General features: G+C 46.5%; 1 protein-coding gene and 1 pseudogene across 2 annotated transcripts in view; one reads left to right on the forward strand and one right to left on the reverse strand.

Moving 5' to 3' along the window:
* Positions 1 to 2,189: 2,189 nt before the first annotated feature.
* LOC308569683 (keratinocyte-associated transmembrane protein 2) overlaps positions 2,190 to 15,005 on the reverse strand; it is a 14,017-nt gene continuing 1,201 nt past the window's right edge. Inside the window, exons 2-3 of the mRNA XM_081163913.1 lie at positions 6,919 to 7,508; positions 2,190 to 3,296 (exon numbers count right to left, since the gene is read on the reverse strand). Of these exons, the coding sequence (XP_081020039.1) occupies positions 3,165 to 3,296; positions 6,919 to 7,508 (722 nt within the window). The 3' untranslated portion in view covers positions 2,190 to 3,164. The remainder of the gene's footprint in view (positions 3,297 to 6,918; positions 7,509 to 15,005) is intronic.
* LOC308569592 (protein O-linked-mannose beta-1,4-N-acetylglucosaminyltransferase 2 pseudogene) overlaps positions 6,699 to 15,005 on the forward strand; it is an 89,443-nt pseudogene continuing 81,136 nt past the window's right edge. Inside the window, exon 1 of the transcript XR_014013375.1 lies at positions 6,699 to 6,714. The product of XR_014013375.1 is annotated as a protein O-linked-mannose beta-1,4-N-acetylglucosaminyltransferase 2 pseudogene (transcript). The remainder of the gene's footprint in view (positions 6,715 to 15,005) is intronic.

Raw genomic sequence — 15,005 nt, forward strand, 5'->3', positions numbered from 1 at the left:
CTTTCAGCTCGATGTGTCAAAAGTTGGGGAAGCCTCTAAGGCAGGGGTGTCCAAACTTTTTTCAAAGAGGGCCAGATTTGATGAAGAGAAGGGCCGTGAGGGCCGACCAAAGTTGTTGACCTTGTTTTAGGACTGAAGTTGTTGAGGTTTTTTTTTTATATTCGGGTAGGTAGCCGTGTTGGTCTGAAGTGGTCAAAATATACACACACACACACACACACACACACACTGTATTTTTCGCATTATAAGATGCACCTAGTTTTTGGAGGAGGAAAACAAGTAAAAAAATATTCTGAATCTCAGAAGCCAGAACAGCAAGAGGGGTCTCTGCGCAGCGAAAGCAGCAATCCCTCTTGCTGTTCTGGCTTCTGGGATAGCTGTGCAGCCTGCATTCACCCCATAAGACGCACACACATTTCCCCTTACTTTTTAGGAGGGAAAAAGTGAGTCTTATAGAGCAAAAAATACAGTATATATTTCAAGCTTTTTTTAGGATTGAGGTTATTGAGGTGTTTTTTGGATTTTACCCCAGGAAATAAACTGCCACATGGGCCAGATTAAACCAACTGGCAGGCCGGTTTAGACCCCCAAAACGGACTTTGGACATGTCTGCTCTCAGGGATTCTTCCAACACACCTGTCGCCTAGGTTAGAAATAAGACACAGGTCTTCATCCATTCCTACCTTCTGGCGAACCGCTTGAAAAATGTTCCAGACACCCACAGAAGCGGCTGAAGTATTTCACCATTTGAATCTACGGAAATCCTTTTGCTTTTGTTGTATTTTGGTTTCATACTGCGCAGGATCAGAATGTAGTTTCTGTGTTTCGTTGTTAGCTAGATAAACCATTTTGAGACTAACTAAAGTATTAAGCAGCAACTGGGACAATAAGCATTAAACGCCCTTTGGAAGCCAGATAGGCACAAACATTAAGAATGGGAAAATGGGAACACTAGGGGCATTCAAGTAGCCTGGAGTAGCCCAGGACAAGAAGAAAAAGAAGAGAATCTGAATGCAGACAAAAAGCATGAAGTGATATCCTCGCAAGCTGGAACGTAAGCAGTCAAAATGGTTGTTTAAAGGTAAAGGGACCCCTGACCATTAGGTCCAGACGTGGCCGACTGGGGTTGCTGCGCTCATCTCGCTTTATTGGCCGAGGGAGTCAGCGTACAGCTTCCGGGTCATGTGGGCAGCATGACTAAGCCGCTTCTGGTGAACCAGAGCAGCACACGGAAACGCCATTTACCTTCCCGCCGGAGTGGTACCTATTCATCTACTTGCACTTTGAGGTGCTTTCGAACTGCTAGGTTGGCAGGAGCAGGGACCGAGCAATGGGAGCTCACCCCGTCGCGGGGATTCGAACTGCCGACCTGATCGGCAAGTCCTAGGCTCTGTGGTTTAACCCACAGCGTCACCCACATCCCTTAAATGGTTGTTTACTGTGCTCTAAATCCACAAAGTCCCATTGGCCTTATTCTGTTTCTTGAGCCCCAACTCAGACAACGCCTTTGTGTAGACCATCTGTGATTATACACCAATGACTGAAAAATACTGATGTGACTTTATAGGAAAATATCCTCCGACTACATCCTTTAAAAAACAACACCCCTTTAATATAAAATGGTACAATCGCACCTTACACTGCTCCAACCATCTTGTGCTGCTCTCCGAGCAAACTAAACCAAAATCATTTTTTCATTCGAAGCTGCACATAATTGTCATGTGCCTTGTGCAATTTTCACACCCACACCCAATATTTTTATTTATTTATTTATTTATTTATTTATTTGCTTTTATGGAATTACCACAAATCAAGCGGCAGTTCCTACAAAATTATATCCTTGGGGTTTATTTGGGGGATAAAATCTTATTAAAAGTGATACAAGTTCAAATATGATAAAAATTACCGTAAGAAAAGAGTTTTGGCAAGTATCGTTTGACTTCCTCTTCTTCCCCTTGCTTTTTAGGAATGCTTACTGCAGAAGCTTCATTAAGCAAGATCGTGACCACTGCAACTCTTCTCATGAAATAGGTTCAAGGGTTTTTCAGAATAGCACAAGACTTGGATATAAAGTCAAGGTTCCTACTGATTATATACATATTTTTTCAGTCCTTCAAAACGAATCGTTCATGAACAAGGTGTACATTAAAGTGAAACTACTAATTACAACTTGTGGAAGTAAACATAAATAGCAAAAGTACATACTTTATTTATTTATTATTTGTTTTTAAATCCCGACGTCCCAAGAACTTTCTGTACAAGCTATATGCAAGAGATTCTTGTCTTTCCCGAAATTAAAAGAAAATAACGCAGTGTTCGCCGAAGCTGGGAAACTTCAAATTCCTGACAATTCTACGCCTTGATTAGAACAAGAAATAATAAATCTATCCCCTTCCCTGGTTGCAATGGAATAAAAGCACAAGTTGTGTCTTGGCAACCGTTAAAATATTGAGGGTGGTGCAGATGAGGTTGTTTTGCTGAACTTTCATGTATCTCAGCTTCAAGCCTAGAGAGGTTTTCTCTCAACTCTGGGGTTTTAAAGGCATTTTCTTTTGCAGAGAAAATGGCAGAGAGAGAAAGAAAGAAAATAATAAATGTGCTCTTAATCACCACCGCTATTTAAAATGGGTTTCTGTAAGCTATGCAAGGAGACAGGCTGATTGGTAACATGTCAAAGGTTGTTCTCTTAAAATGTATGTCTACTTAAAGGCTATAGAGAACAAATACCAGCTAGATCTTCACCCCAGTGATGTGGTTTAAAGTAAGGAGCCAGACACTTTGATGTATTAAGTTTCCCCCCCAATCTGTACTGAGGGAGAGAAGAGAACGCATGATGCAAAAAGGGAATCGCCAGAGTTCCTTTCCGTGTGGTTCACTGTTGCCAGATTTAGCCATACATTGAATATTGAGGATTACTTGGCTATGTTCTAATCTAGGACTGCTCCAGGCATAAGGGAATACACTGGAAGATAAATAAAGGTGATTAACAACGGCACTACGTACACTGATTCTTAAGTTTGGCTGCCACCTGAAGGAAATGCTAGCCTCCTATGCCCTCGTATAAGGCTAAGAACTTGAAAGGCAAGGGAGAGTGAGCGCACTCATTGCTTATGGCAAACACCTGAACCTCAGGCATAGTTCAGTCAACTCAGATCACGCCGCTTTTAAAAAATGTAATCATTGGTGATTTTTAATGAAGGCATAGCTTCGTTGACATTTTGATCCAAACGATGGTATCCGACGGTCCTGGAGCAAAGCCCATCTCGCCATCTTCTGCTCTGGACCAAGAGGATAATCTAGAGAGAAAAGAAACAATTAGCTAACGATAAAGAAATGAGGATGCGGTTCAAGGGAAAACGCTTTCTGCTTTGTCAACGTTTGCAAGTCATCACAACCATTTCCTTCACTAAACGCGCCTACTAATTAGTTTCTGGGTCCAATTCAAAGTGCTGGTTTTGACCTATAAACCTTAAATACTTCGAGGACTGCATCTTCCCATATGAATCGACCCAGACCCTGAGATCATCCTATGAAGCCCTTCTCCCTGTACCTCCTCTGCGAGGTCTGGAGGGTGGCTGCATAAAAAAGGGTCTTTTCTGCAGTGGCTCCACGCTTGCAGAATGCTTTTCCCAGGGAGTCTCGCCTGTTGCCTTCACTGCATATCTTTAGTCACCAGCAGAAAACATAACTCTTCTCCCAAGCCTTTGCCCGATTAAACAATACAGCCTTTTAAACTGTGTGGTTGTTTTCCGGAGGGGGGTGTTAATGGGTTGGGGTTGTTGTTTTTTAGTTTGCTGTTATTATGCTTTCATTTTGCATTTTTATATTGTCAACTGCCCCGTGTTCTTCGGATGAAAGGCTGTATTCAAGTTTAAAAGACAGGGTCATCCATCATATGTCTTCTCACGTTGCGATTCTATATTATAAGTCCACTGAAGACCGGGGAGGGATAAATGTAATGAACACACTTCAATTCCATCCCAGGGTATGGGGGAAATATTTACATTCCTTGGAAGAATAAGCTTAAAAAGCTGCACCACAATTTTATGACTCAGAAGAGCACCGCATTTTTCGCTCCATAAGACGCACTTTTTCCCTCCTAAAAAGTAAGGGGAAATGTGTGTGCATCTTATGGAGCGAAGACAGGCGGGAGGCAGGCGGGAAAAGCCCCCAAGAGCAGCACACAAGCTCTGCGCGCTCTTTAAAGGGAGCGCGGCTCTTGCGGGCTTTTCCCCGAGGGGGGAGAAGGGCAGCCCATCACTGACGTGCTATCCTTCTCCCACCTCGTAGAAAAGCCCACAGGAGCCGCGCTCCCTTTAAGGAGCGTGCGGCTCTTGCTGGCTTTTGCAGGAGGTGGAGCGTGTGTGTGGCTCTCGGGGGCTTTTCCCTGAGGAGGGAGAAGGGACTGAGGCGGCCCTTCAGTCCCTTCTCCCTCCTGGGGAAAAGCCTGCAAGCGCCTCACACGCTCCACACGGCTCATGAAAGGGAGCGCTCCCTTTAAAGAATATTTTTTTTCTTGCATTCCCCTTCTTAAAACTAGGTGCGTCTTATGGAGCGAAGAATACAGTAAATATATTGTGGGGCACCAACTCCTGAGAGTGGTTTATTATTTTTACTTAATTCTTCTCTACTTAAAACTGTCACATCTGTTCTACTAACATTTGTAAAACATCTCAGAAATGCCACATCTGAAAGTAGAGGCTTTCAACATTTTGGAATACATGGCTCCCTTGACCAACTGCATTTTCTGTGGCACTCCTGGGGGGCTCAGGAGGCCAGTTAGATCACCCCTCGCCTGCAGAGCCAGCAGCCTCTCGCCCTTTTCCAAACATCCTCTCCTGTGGAGGAGTCCTCAAGTCTTCTGTCCTCTCCCCAATCTTTGGGGCTCCTCTGGGCAGCCACGGCTGTCGCCCCTGGTTTCTGAGCTGCCCCCTCTGCCTCAAAGAGGGGTGCCTTCTCACACTGCCCCATAGGGGCCTGGGAAGCACCCCCTAGCCAGTCCCAGAGACACCTTTCACCTGTGGAGCTTGGAGCCAGGGCTGCTGCAACAAACAGCTGTGCAAGCCTTTGGGCATCAGAGGCATCAGAGGAGAGAGGGAAGGAAGGAAAGAAGGACAGAGGCCAGGGTTGCCCGTGATACCCCTATCATTCAAGGCACCCCAGGGTGCCATGGCACCTTAGTTGAAAACAACTGCCATAAAGGGTTGACTATGGACAAATTTTAAGGGACGCAGGTGGTGCTGTGGGTTAAACCACAGAGCCTAGGACTTGCCAATCAGAAGGTCGGCGGTTCAAATCCCCGCGACGGGGTGAGCTCCCGTTGCTCAGTCCCTGCTCCTGCATTTCCTTTCATTTCCTAGCGGTTCGAAAGCATATCAAAGTACAAGTAGATAAATAGGTACCGCTCCTGCGGGAAGGTAAACGGCCTTTCTGTGCGCTGCTCTGGTTCACCAGAAGCGGCTTAGTCATGCTGGCCACATGACCCGGAAGCTGCATGCCAGCTCCCTTGGCCAGTAAAGCGAGATGAGCGCCGCAACCCCAGAGTCGGCCACGACTGGACCTAATGGTCAGGGATCCCTTTACCTTTTTATGGACAGATTCACAACTGCTTGCATTTAAGAATTAACCTAGCTATATGATGCACTGGAACCCCTCTTAATTTAAGATTTTTAGCTTTGCAAGCCTGTATTTCCTAACTTGGTGTATTTGCCCTGACGTCCAAAAACCATGGATAACATGTGCATCTGTATATTTGAAATGCTTATGAAAATATTCCGTGTTACAGTAGAACCTCTACTTACGTCCCGCTCTACTTAGGCCCGTTCCAAGTCGTGACCACGGCAAACCCGGAAGTAAACACCAGGTTTGCTGTGATTCATGCATGCGCAGAAGCGGCCACCGCCGAATGTGCCTGCACACAACAGCGCTTCTACCAGTGACCCGTTTCACCATAAGGACGGGCCTCCGGAACGGATTGTGGTTGCGAGTAGAAGCTCCACTGTAATTACTTTGGAGCTTTCATTGTATATCTTGTATGATAATGTCTTCTATTCCCCCCATGGTATTATGTATTTGTGCACGAGTTTTGAATGCATTTTCTTTTGCACACCGCTTTTGAGTACAAATTTGTAGAAATATATACTCAAAAGTCAACTAACGAGAAGGTTTCCAATTCTGTTCAAACACCCGCTTTGCAATTACTTGCAACATAATTTAAAACTGGCCAGCGCAACTGCATACAGTGGACACTCGGGTTGCAAATGTGATCCGTGAGGGATGCACGTTCGCAACCCGCAGCATTCGCAACCCGCAGCAGCGCGCCTATGCATGCGTGGGTTGCGATTTGGCGCACCTGCGCATAGCGCGATTTGGCGCACCTGCGCATAGCGCGATTTGGCGCTTCTACGCATGCGCGACCCCTGAGACCTGGAAGTAACCTGTTCTGGTACTTCCAAGTTTTGGCGGGTCCATAACCCGAAAACACGCAACCTGAAGCGTCTGTAACCCAAGGTATGACTGTACTTATACTGCAAAGGTAAAGGGACCCCTGACCATTAGGTCCAGTCGTGGCCGACTCTGGGGTTGCGGCGCTCATCTCTTTATTGGCTGAAGGAGCCGGCGTACAGCTTCCGGGTCATGTGGCCAGCAGGACTAAGCCGCTTCTGGCGAACTTGAGCAGCGCACAGAAACGCCGTTTACCTTCCCGCCGGAGCGGTACCTATTTATCTACTTGCACTGGTGTGATTTCGAACTGCTGGGTTGGCAGGAGCAGGGACCAAGCAACGGGAGCGCACCCCGTCGCGGGGATTCGAACCACCAACCTTCTGATCGGCAAGTCCTAGGCTCTGTGGTTTAGACCACAGCGCCACCCACGTCCCATCTTATACTGCAAAACCATAGCCTCAAAAGGCGGCCTACCTTTCTTTTATTGTGATACGTGATGTAAACAACAGCTACCAAAAAGGCAACGATAACCAGATGGAAAAAGAAATGGCTATCCTCTTCCAGTTCCGAGGAAGAGGTGTCCTTCATCTCGTCAGGAAGCAATTTCTTGTTTTCATAGCTGTGCATGCTGGCCAACTCTTCTGTAAACTCCGAGATGCCTTGGTCGTCTTGATCGTCAGACGGCATCCCGTAGGGGCCGTAATAGTCTGCAGGATCTGCGGTTCCTTTGGCCGTTGGGAGGAAGCTAGGGACGTGGTCTTTCTCCACCATGTCGTCCACCGTGTCATCTTCGTTAATATTGGTATCTTCCGAAGTATCAGCATCTGTTTGCAAAGTAGGAGTCGCAGAAGCTGGCGCCGCAGAGGTTGCCTGCTTCCCTTCTGTTGCGGTTGGCCCAGGCGACACAGAAGCCCCGCTCTTCGGAGATGCTGGTGGCATGCCTTCATTTGTTGTCGTCCTTGTTCTGTCCCCACTGGGATTTGAAACAGCCGTTAAGTTGTGAGTCGTGGAACTGGATGTCGAGACATTTACACTCTCAGAAAGCTCTGCCTCGGTTGTAGTGCCTGGGAAAAGGAAACAAAAATTCAGGATAATCAGGAGTTTTGAACAAAGGTTCTCATGGTGTATCTTGATTTCATGAGGGGTGTCAAATATAGTACAGTGGTACCTCGGGTTAAGTACTTATTTCGTTCCGGAGGTCTGTTCTTAACCTGAAGCACTTTAGCTAATGGGGCCTCCTGCTGCTGCTGCACCGCCGGAGCACGGTTTCTGTTCTCATCCTGAAGCAAAGTTCTTAAGCCGAGGTAATATTTCTGGGTTAGCGGAGTCTGTAACCTGAAGCGTATGTAACCCAAGGTACCACTGTATTTATTTACAGTGGTACCTTGGTTTGCGGACTTCATTTGTTCCGGAAGTCCGTTCTTAAACCAAAGCGTTCTTAAACCAAGGCGTACTTTCCCAGAGCAGCAGGGGACTCAATTTACAAATGGAACACACTCAACTTGTTCTGCTTCCAAGGCAAAGTTCACAAACCAAAACACCTACTTCCGGGTTTGCAATCCCCTGCTATTGGTTCAATTGTTGGTAATATAAACTGGGCAACGTTTAACGAAGTCCATCCCCTTGAGCAACAGAAATCAGCTTGTGACACAGGACACCTGATTTCTCTCTCCCCCACCAAAACCCCAAAATCTGCTCCACAGGGTCTTTCTGAGACACTTTGCATCATCGCCATGTATTTACATGCAAACCACCTGTTTGTTTCCCAAAAACCAAAATTCGTTCTTGCCTTGCCACTCACGTTTGGAGAGAAACAAACCACAATCCCGGGTTTAGTGCCTGGAGGCGGTTGGAGGATGGATGGTGGCTAACAGATTGAGGTTGAATCCTGACAAGACAGAAGTACTGTTTTTGGGGGACAGGGGGCGGGTGGGTGTGGGGGATTCCCTGGTCCTGAATGGGGTGACTGTGCCCCTGAAGGACCAGGTGCGCAGCCTGGGAGTCATTTTGGACTCACCGCTGTCCATGGAGGCACAGGTCAATTCTGTGTCCAGGGCAGCTGTTTACCAGCTCCACCTGGTATGCAGGATGAGACCCTCCTTGCCCGCAGACTGTCTGGCCAGAGTGGTGCATGCTCTAGTTATCTCCCGCTTGGACTACTGCAATGCGTTCTACATGGGGCTACCTTTGAAGGTGACCCGGAAACTGCAATTAATCCAGAATGCGGCAGCTAGACTGGTGACTGGGAACGGCCGCCAAGACCACATAACACCGGTCCTGAGAGATCTGCATTGGCTCCCAGTACGTGTCTGGGCACAATTCAAAGTGTTGGTGCTGACCTTTAAAGCCCTAAACAGCCTCGGTCCAGTATACCTGAAGGAGTGTCTCCACCCCCATCGTTCAGCCTGGACACTGAGATCCAGCGCCGAGGGCCTTCTGGCAGTTCCCTCATTGCGAGAAGTGAGGTTACAGGGAACCAGACAGAGGGCCTTCTCGGTGGTGGCACCCGCCCTGTGGAACACCCTCCCTTCAGATGTGAAGGAAATAAGAAGCTATCCTATCTTTAAAAGACATCTGAAGGCAGCCCTGTTCAGGTTTTTAATATTTAATGCTGTATTGTTTTTAACACTTGATTGGGAGCCGCCCAGAGTGGCTGGGGAAACTCAGCCAGATGGGTGGGGTATAAATAATAAATTATTATTATTAGTAGTAGTAGTAGTATTAGTATTTAGGCAGAATGAAAAGCAGGAGCGTGGATTATTTCCTGACAGCACAGGGAGAAGTGAACTGTGTGTGATCTCAGCTGCACGCTGCATGCGCCCATTGCTTATTTTAATTAGGGTTCAACGCGATGCACAAGCAGGGTCAAAGAGTCACACTGATCAGGGACAGTTGTTGCATTATAGCTGAAGCCGAAATAATGAAGAACTCGCTGAGAGAGACAGCACATCAAATGAATGAGAGTGTGGCAGCCTGCCTCAACGCTGTGAATTGAGGTGCCAATGTCAATAGAGCAGCTCTGGCGTATTTGCCCCAGAGATCAGCTGAGCTATGACCATGGGCTTAAGAAGTAGGAATGCACAGATTTGGGGACAAATAGCATGCAGCAAAATAACGTTAACTACGGGAAAATACAAGGCTTTTTCACCAAGGCGGGGTGAAACTGGCTTGAGCTGCCACGATGCAAGTTGGAAAAGTCTCGTGACGCCTGTTGCTCAATGTATCTCCCGCCTTCCCCACACTCCATGTTGATGCAATTCTGCCACCTGAAAAGTTAATGATGGGCTCTGAATTGGGGGGGGCGGAGCCTAGGCAGGGGCTGTGCTGTTCAATGGGCTTTCCAATGCCAGTTACTGAAAGGAAAGGCAGCAGGGAGCTTGGCACAGTGTGGGAGCAATTGGGAGCAGCAGGGTACCAGGTTGGCTTTGGTGCAATGCCAGCCCTGAGCACCCCACTGCCTTGACCCTCCCTCTCTGTGCCCAGCATTAATGAAAGATCACCTCACCCCCAAAAATGCCCACGCAACTGCTTCGATCTGCAGAATTGGCTCTGTTACAGGTGCCACACAAGACCCATCCTGCGCTGGTAAGAAATCAATCTTTTACTGTGTCAGCACCTGCACTTTGGAAGTCCCTGCCTACTGACACCTTCCCTATACAGTGGTACCTCGGATTACATACGCTTCAGGTTACAGACGCTTCAGGTTACAGACTCCGCTCACCCAGAAATATTACCTCGGGTTAAGAACTTTGCTTCAGGATGAGAACAGAAATCACGCAGCAGCGGCGCGGCAGCAGCTGGAGGCCCCATTAGCTAAGGTGGTGCTTCAGGTTAAGAACAGTTTCAGGTTAAGAACGGACCTCCGGAACGAATTAAGTTCTTAACCTGAGGTGCCACTGTATACTCTTCAGCGCCTGCTAAAAGCTTTTTCGTTTACAGAAGCATATCCTCTTTCCTTTCTGAGCAAGCAAGTCGCTCGTGAAAAATTCTCTTATTCAAGCAGAAAGCACAATGTGGCAATGCAGTTTAGCAACACCATGCCTAGCTATCCTCCTTTATAAAAATATTTATACTGTGGTACCTCGGGTTAAGAACTTAATTTGTTCTGGGGGTCCATTCTTAACCTGAAACTGTTCTTAACCTGAAGCACCACTTAGCTAATGGGGCCTTGCGCCGCCGGAGCACAATTTCTGTTCTCATCCTGAAGCAAAGTTCTTAACCTGAAGCACTATTTCTGGGTTAGCGGAGTCTGTAATCTGAAGTGTATGTAACCTGAAGCATCTGTAACCCGAGGTGCCACTGTATACAGCTACATCTTTTTATATCTAGCAGTAAAATATAAAACTGTACAATAAAAACCACAAAGATGATGAAAACAGACATCAATTAACCACTGTGTAAAGGTGTATTCTTAATTGCCTGCCGGGGTTTGGCAGAAAGGAAGTTTTCAGCAAGAGTTTAAAAGCTAGCAGTCTTGCAACAAAAGAAGACAAAATAACCAGATGGAGTAGCAACTCTCTTCTGGGTTACAAAATCAGGAAGAAGCAGCCACAAGACAACGGCATAGGGCGAGGGAAAACGGTTGAGTATCCGACCAGCATTAGCAAAATATAATCTGAGCATAATTTCAGAGACCTCCGCTTCAAGGAAAGCTCCAGGTGTAAATCGGAATTAAAGAAAACATCTGATATATGTAAAACGCACAGGCCAAAAATGGGCTAACATCACTTCCACTTTTTATAGCAACTTGACGTAGGAGACAGACCTCACTGGAAAAAATTAGAAGGCTTGGCATTCAAAGTACTGCAGAATGGTGCACTGAAAAACCCTCCTTCTCGCTTGGGAATAAAAATGTTAACTAGCCAGCCATGGTATACCAAAGGAGCAGCTGAACAGACGGTTCCTTGTTTGTACGGCACACCCTTTCCTATATGAAGCAGACGTTAGAATTTAGAACAGGAACACAAGTCACACGGATGTTAAGCAAACTGTGTGCGATAAGTTAGGTAAAAGAAACTCTGGGTGCTGGAATTTTTGATCTTATAGAAAGCTTAAGGAAAGCATAGCAAATTGCGGGAAGCTGCTTTAAATAAGGCTAGACAAACATGAGGCAGGGATTCCAATAGGAAAAGAACCCTATGATGGCTGGGAGATCCTGCAGAAAGGAGTTGTTGTTTAGTCGTTTAGTTGTTGTTTAGTCATTTAGTCCGGTCCCCCACAAGGTTTGAGGGATAGTGGACCAGCCCCTTGCTGAAAAAGTTTGCTGACCCCTAGATGAGAGCATCAAGAGAAGATGCATTCAGGCACAGGAAGCATTTATGTTGAATATATATGGGGGAGAAGTACCTCTGGTGGGGGACACATCATGCCCCTTCTGGGGCAGGAAATGGGTTTGGCAGGGAGTGTGTGTTGTTGTTGTTTAGTCGTTTAGTTGTGTCCGCCTCTTCGTGACCCCCTGGACCAGAGCATGCCAGGCCCTCCTGTCTTCCACTGCCTCCCGCAGTTTGGTCAAACTCATGTTGGTAGCTTCGAGAACACTGTCCAACCATCTCGTCCTCTGTCATCCCCTTCTCCTTGTGCCCTCCATCTTTCCCAACATCAGGGTCTTTTCCACCTCTCCTGAGGTGGCCAAAGTCTTGGAGCCTCAGCTTCAGGATCTGTCCTTCCAGTGAGAACTCAGGGCTGATTTCCTCAAGAATGGCTAGGTTTGATCTTCTTGCAGTCCATGGGACTCTCAAGAGTCTCCTCCAGCACCATAATTCAAAAGCATCCATTCTTTGGCGATCAGCCTTCTTTATGGTCCAGCTCTCACTTCCATACATCTCTACTGGGAAAACCGTAGCTTTAACTATACGGACCTTTGTTGGCAAGGTGATGTCTCTGCTTTTTAAGATGCTGTCTAGGTTTGTCATTGCTTTTCTCCCAAGAAGCAGGCGTCTTTTAATTTCATTACTGCTGTCAACATCTGTAGTGATCATGGAGCCCAAGAAAGTAAAATCTCTCACTGCCTCCATTTCTTCCCCTTTTATTTGCCAGGAGGTGATGGGCCCAGTGGCCATGATCTTCTTTTTTTTGATGTTGAGCTTCAGACCAGAAGTTAAAGTGCAGCAACTGAAAAAGCTGGTGTGGCTGCAGGAAAAGCTCAGTGGTGAGCTGAAAATAAAACCAGACACATCTAGGAAACAGAAGGAAGGACAGAGCAGACCTGAGAAAAGTAGCCAGGACTTCTAGGGACAGGAAAGCAGAAGCTCAGAGTCACAAGGTGGTTGGGAAACTGTACTCAAAGGTTGCGCATCAATGGCTCCTTGCGAAATTGGAGAATTCAAGTGCAATGCCGCAGGGATCTACCCTGGCCCTGGGACACCTCAACTGCTCTTCATCAATGACTTGCTGAAAGGGTGGAAGGAATGCTTAACAAATTAGCAGAAGACACAAAATGGGGAAGGAACGGCCAACGCCTCTGAAGACAGGAATAAAATTCCAAATGACGCTGAGGGAATGGAAGACTAAGCTGAAACCCAACAGCAACAAATTGAAAAGTTCAGCATTTGGGAAAACAAACAAACCAACCAAAACCAGACAAATGTAGGATGGGAGATACCTGGCTTAATTTGACAGCGGTATATGTAAAAAGGATCATGGGACTGCAGCAATTGAGTCAGCCAATTGCTGCAGCTGCAAAAAAAGAGAGGTTTCATTGATTTTAAGGCCGCAGTAGAAAAATAATCATTTCCAGATCATGAACCTTTTTTTTGCATGACCTATTGTGGAGCACTGTGTCAAGTTTAATATGTCAAAATGGCTCAGCGGACTGCAGACAGGTAGGCAGAGGTAGAGAAAACATGTGCGGTGAAGGAGTGTCACAGAAACTGGATATGTTCAGCCTGGAGAAAAGAAGTCGGAGAGAACATGATTGATCCCACCTCCAGTATTTTCAAGACTGCAGTCAGAAAGAAGGCAAAGACTTCTTGTCCATTTCCCAAAGGACAGATTTAGTAGATTTTGCTTCAACATTAGGAGAAAATAAGATTGCGGCTGAACATTTGGAGACATTTCCAAACCGAAAGAACAATTAGCTTCTGCTGCAGGATGTTGTCTGAAATCTTTCCCATCCAGGAACTTTGTTTCTTATTCATTACAAATGAGTATTGCTTATGAGTAAAGGTACATGAAATGTCCCCAAAATGCAGACATCTATGACTTGTGATTAAGCCGTACTGCTAAAACCACTGACTGGACCAGCCTTAGGAAGAGCGAAAAGCAACTTTGTCATGTGAGGAGGACGGACTCACTGTAAACCAAACGTATTTTGGAACGTTGATAATGAAAATGTTAAGTAAAAATGGAAAGTTAACATGATGCTCACAATACAAACAAAGTAAGGCGTTTGCGAATTTCCCATGTAGTTAAAGCAGTGCCTATGAAAGAGAGAGCCCCTTTTTACACCCAACAGATACCTGATATATTGAGACGTGTGGTATCTAACTGTGTCAGCCTACAAGGATAACAAATGCTCCCTTCCTCCTCTCCTTTCCCCTGCAGCACAGGGTGGGGAGGAAATTAACACTTCAAGTCACCCAAAGGATCTGCTTCCTTGTGCCACTAACAGCCGAAACCTAGAGCATGCAGGCTTATCAGAAGGAAGCCCCACTGCACTTACTCCCAGCTCCATGAATATAGCATTGCAGACTTAAGGAACTTCTTTCTCTGTCTGTCTGTTGTTCATGGTGGGAAATTCAACTAGGAAAGCATATATAAAACAAGCAGATTAGGCTGCAACAGGTCTCTCCACTGAGGCAGATAATTAAATAAGCTGCTAACTCTAAAGTTATCGCTTGTATTTAATAATGCAGCAGTAGTGGTTAGAGCAGGGGTCTGCAACCTTTAAGACAGAAAGAGCCACTTGGACCCGTTTCCGAAGAAAAAACAACTGGGAGCCGCAAAACCTGTCATTATAAAATAACTTTTTTGTCACTTTTTTATTATTTATTTGTTTGACCCCTCAGAATTACTCCTCCTCACAGAAATAAACGTTAAATTAACAAGTTACCTTTTTTTTTGTGTGTGTGTTCTTCACTCCCCTTCAAAACAGTGACCAGCGTACATGCCCCCTTTCAATGCAGTGACCAGCGTTACATGCCCCTTACAATGTAGTGGGCGGGAAGGTGACGTCGGGACGGTGCGTGACTAACACACGCACCGCCCCCATGCGACGTCACAGCCAGTACAGCGCCCGCCACAGTGGGGAGTGTCGGAGCGCACAATCCGCCTCCTCCCCTCGCTAGTATCCGCCCCGGAGCCGCGGCAAAGGTGTAAAAGAGCCACATGCGGCTCCGGAGCTGCGGGTTGCAGACCCCTGGGTTAGAGTGTTGGGACTAGGACCTGGGAGACCAGGGTTTGAATCCCCACTCAGCCATGAAGCTTTCATTAGGTGATCTTGAGCCAGCCTTTGCCTCTCTGCCTGACCTACCTCGCTGGGTTGTTGTGATATAAATGGGATTTAGGCCATCTTGAGCTCCTTGGAGGAAAAGTGGGGTACAAGTGTAATAAATAAGCAAAGG

Source organism: Podarcis bocagei (genome assembly GCF_964188305.1).
Source record: "Podarcis bocagei genome assembly, chromosome: 12".
NCBI classification, from domain to species: Eukaryota; Metazoa; Chordata; class Lepidosauria; order Squamata; family Lacertidae; genus Podarcis; species Podarcis bocagei.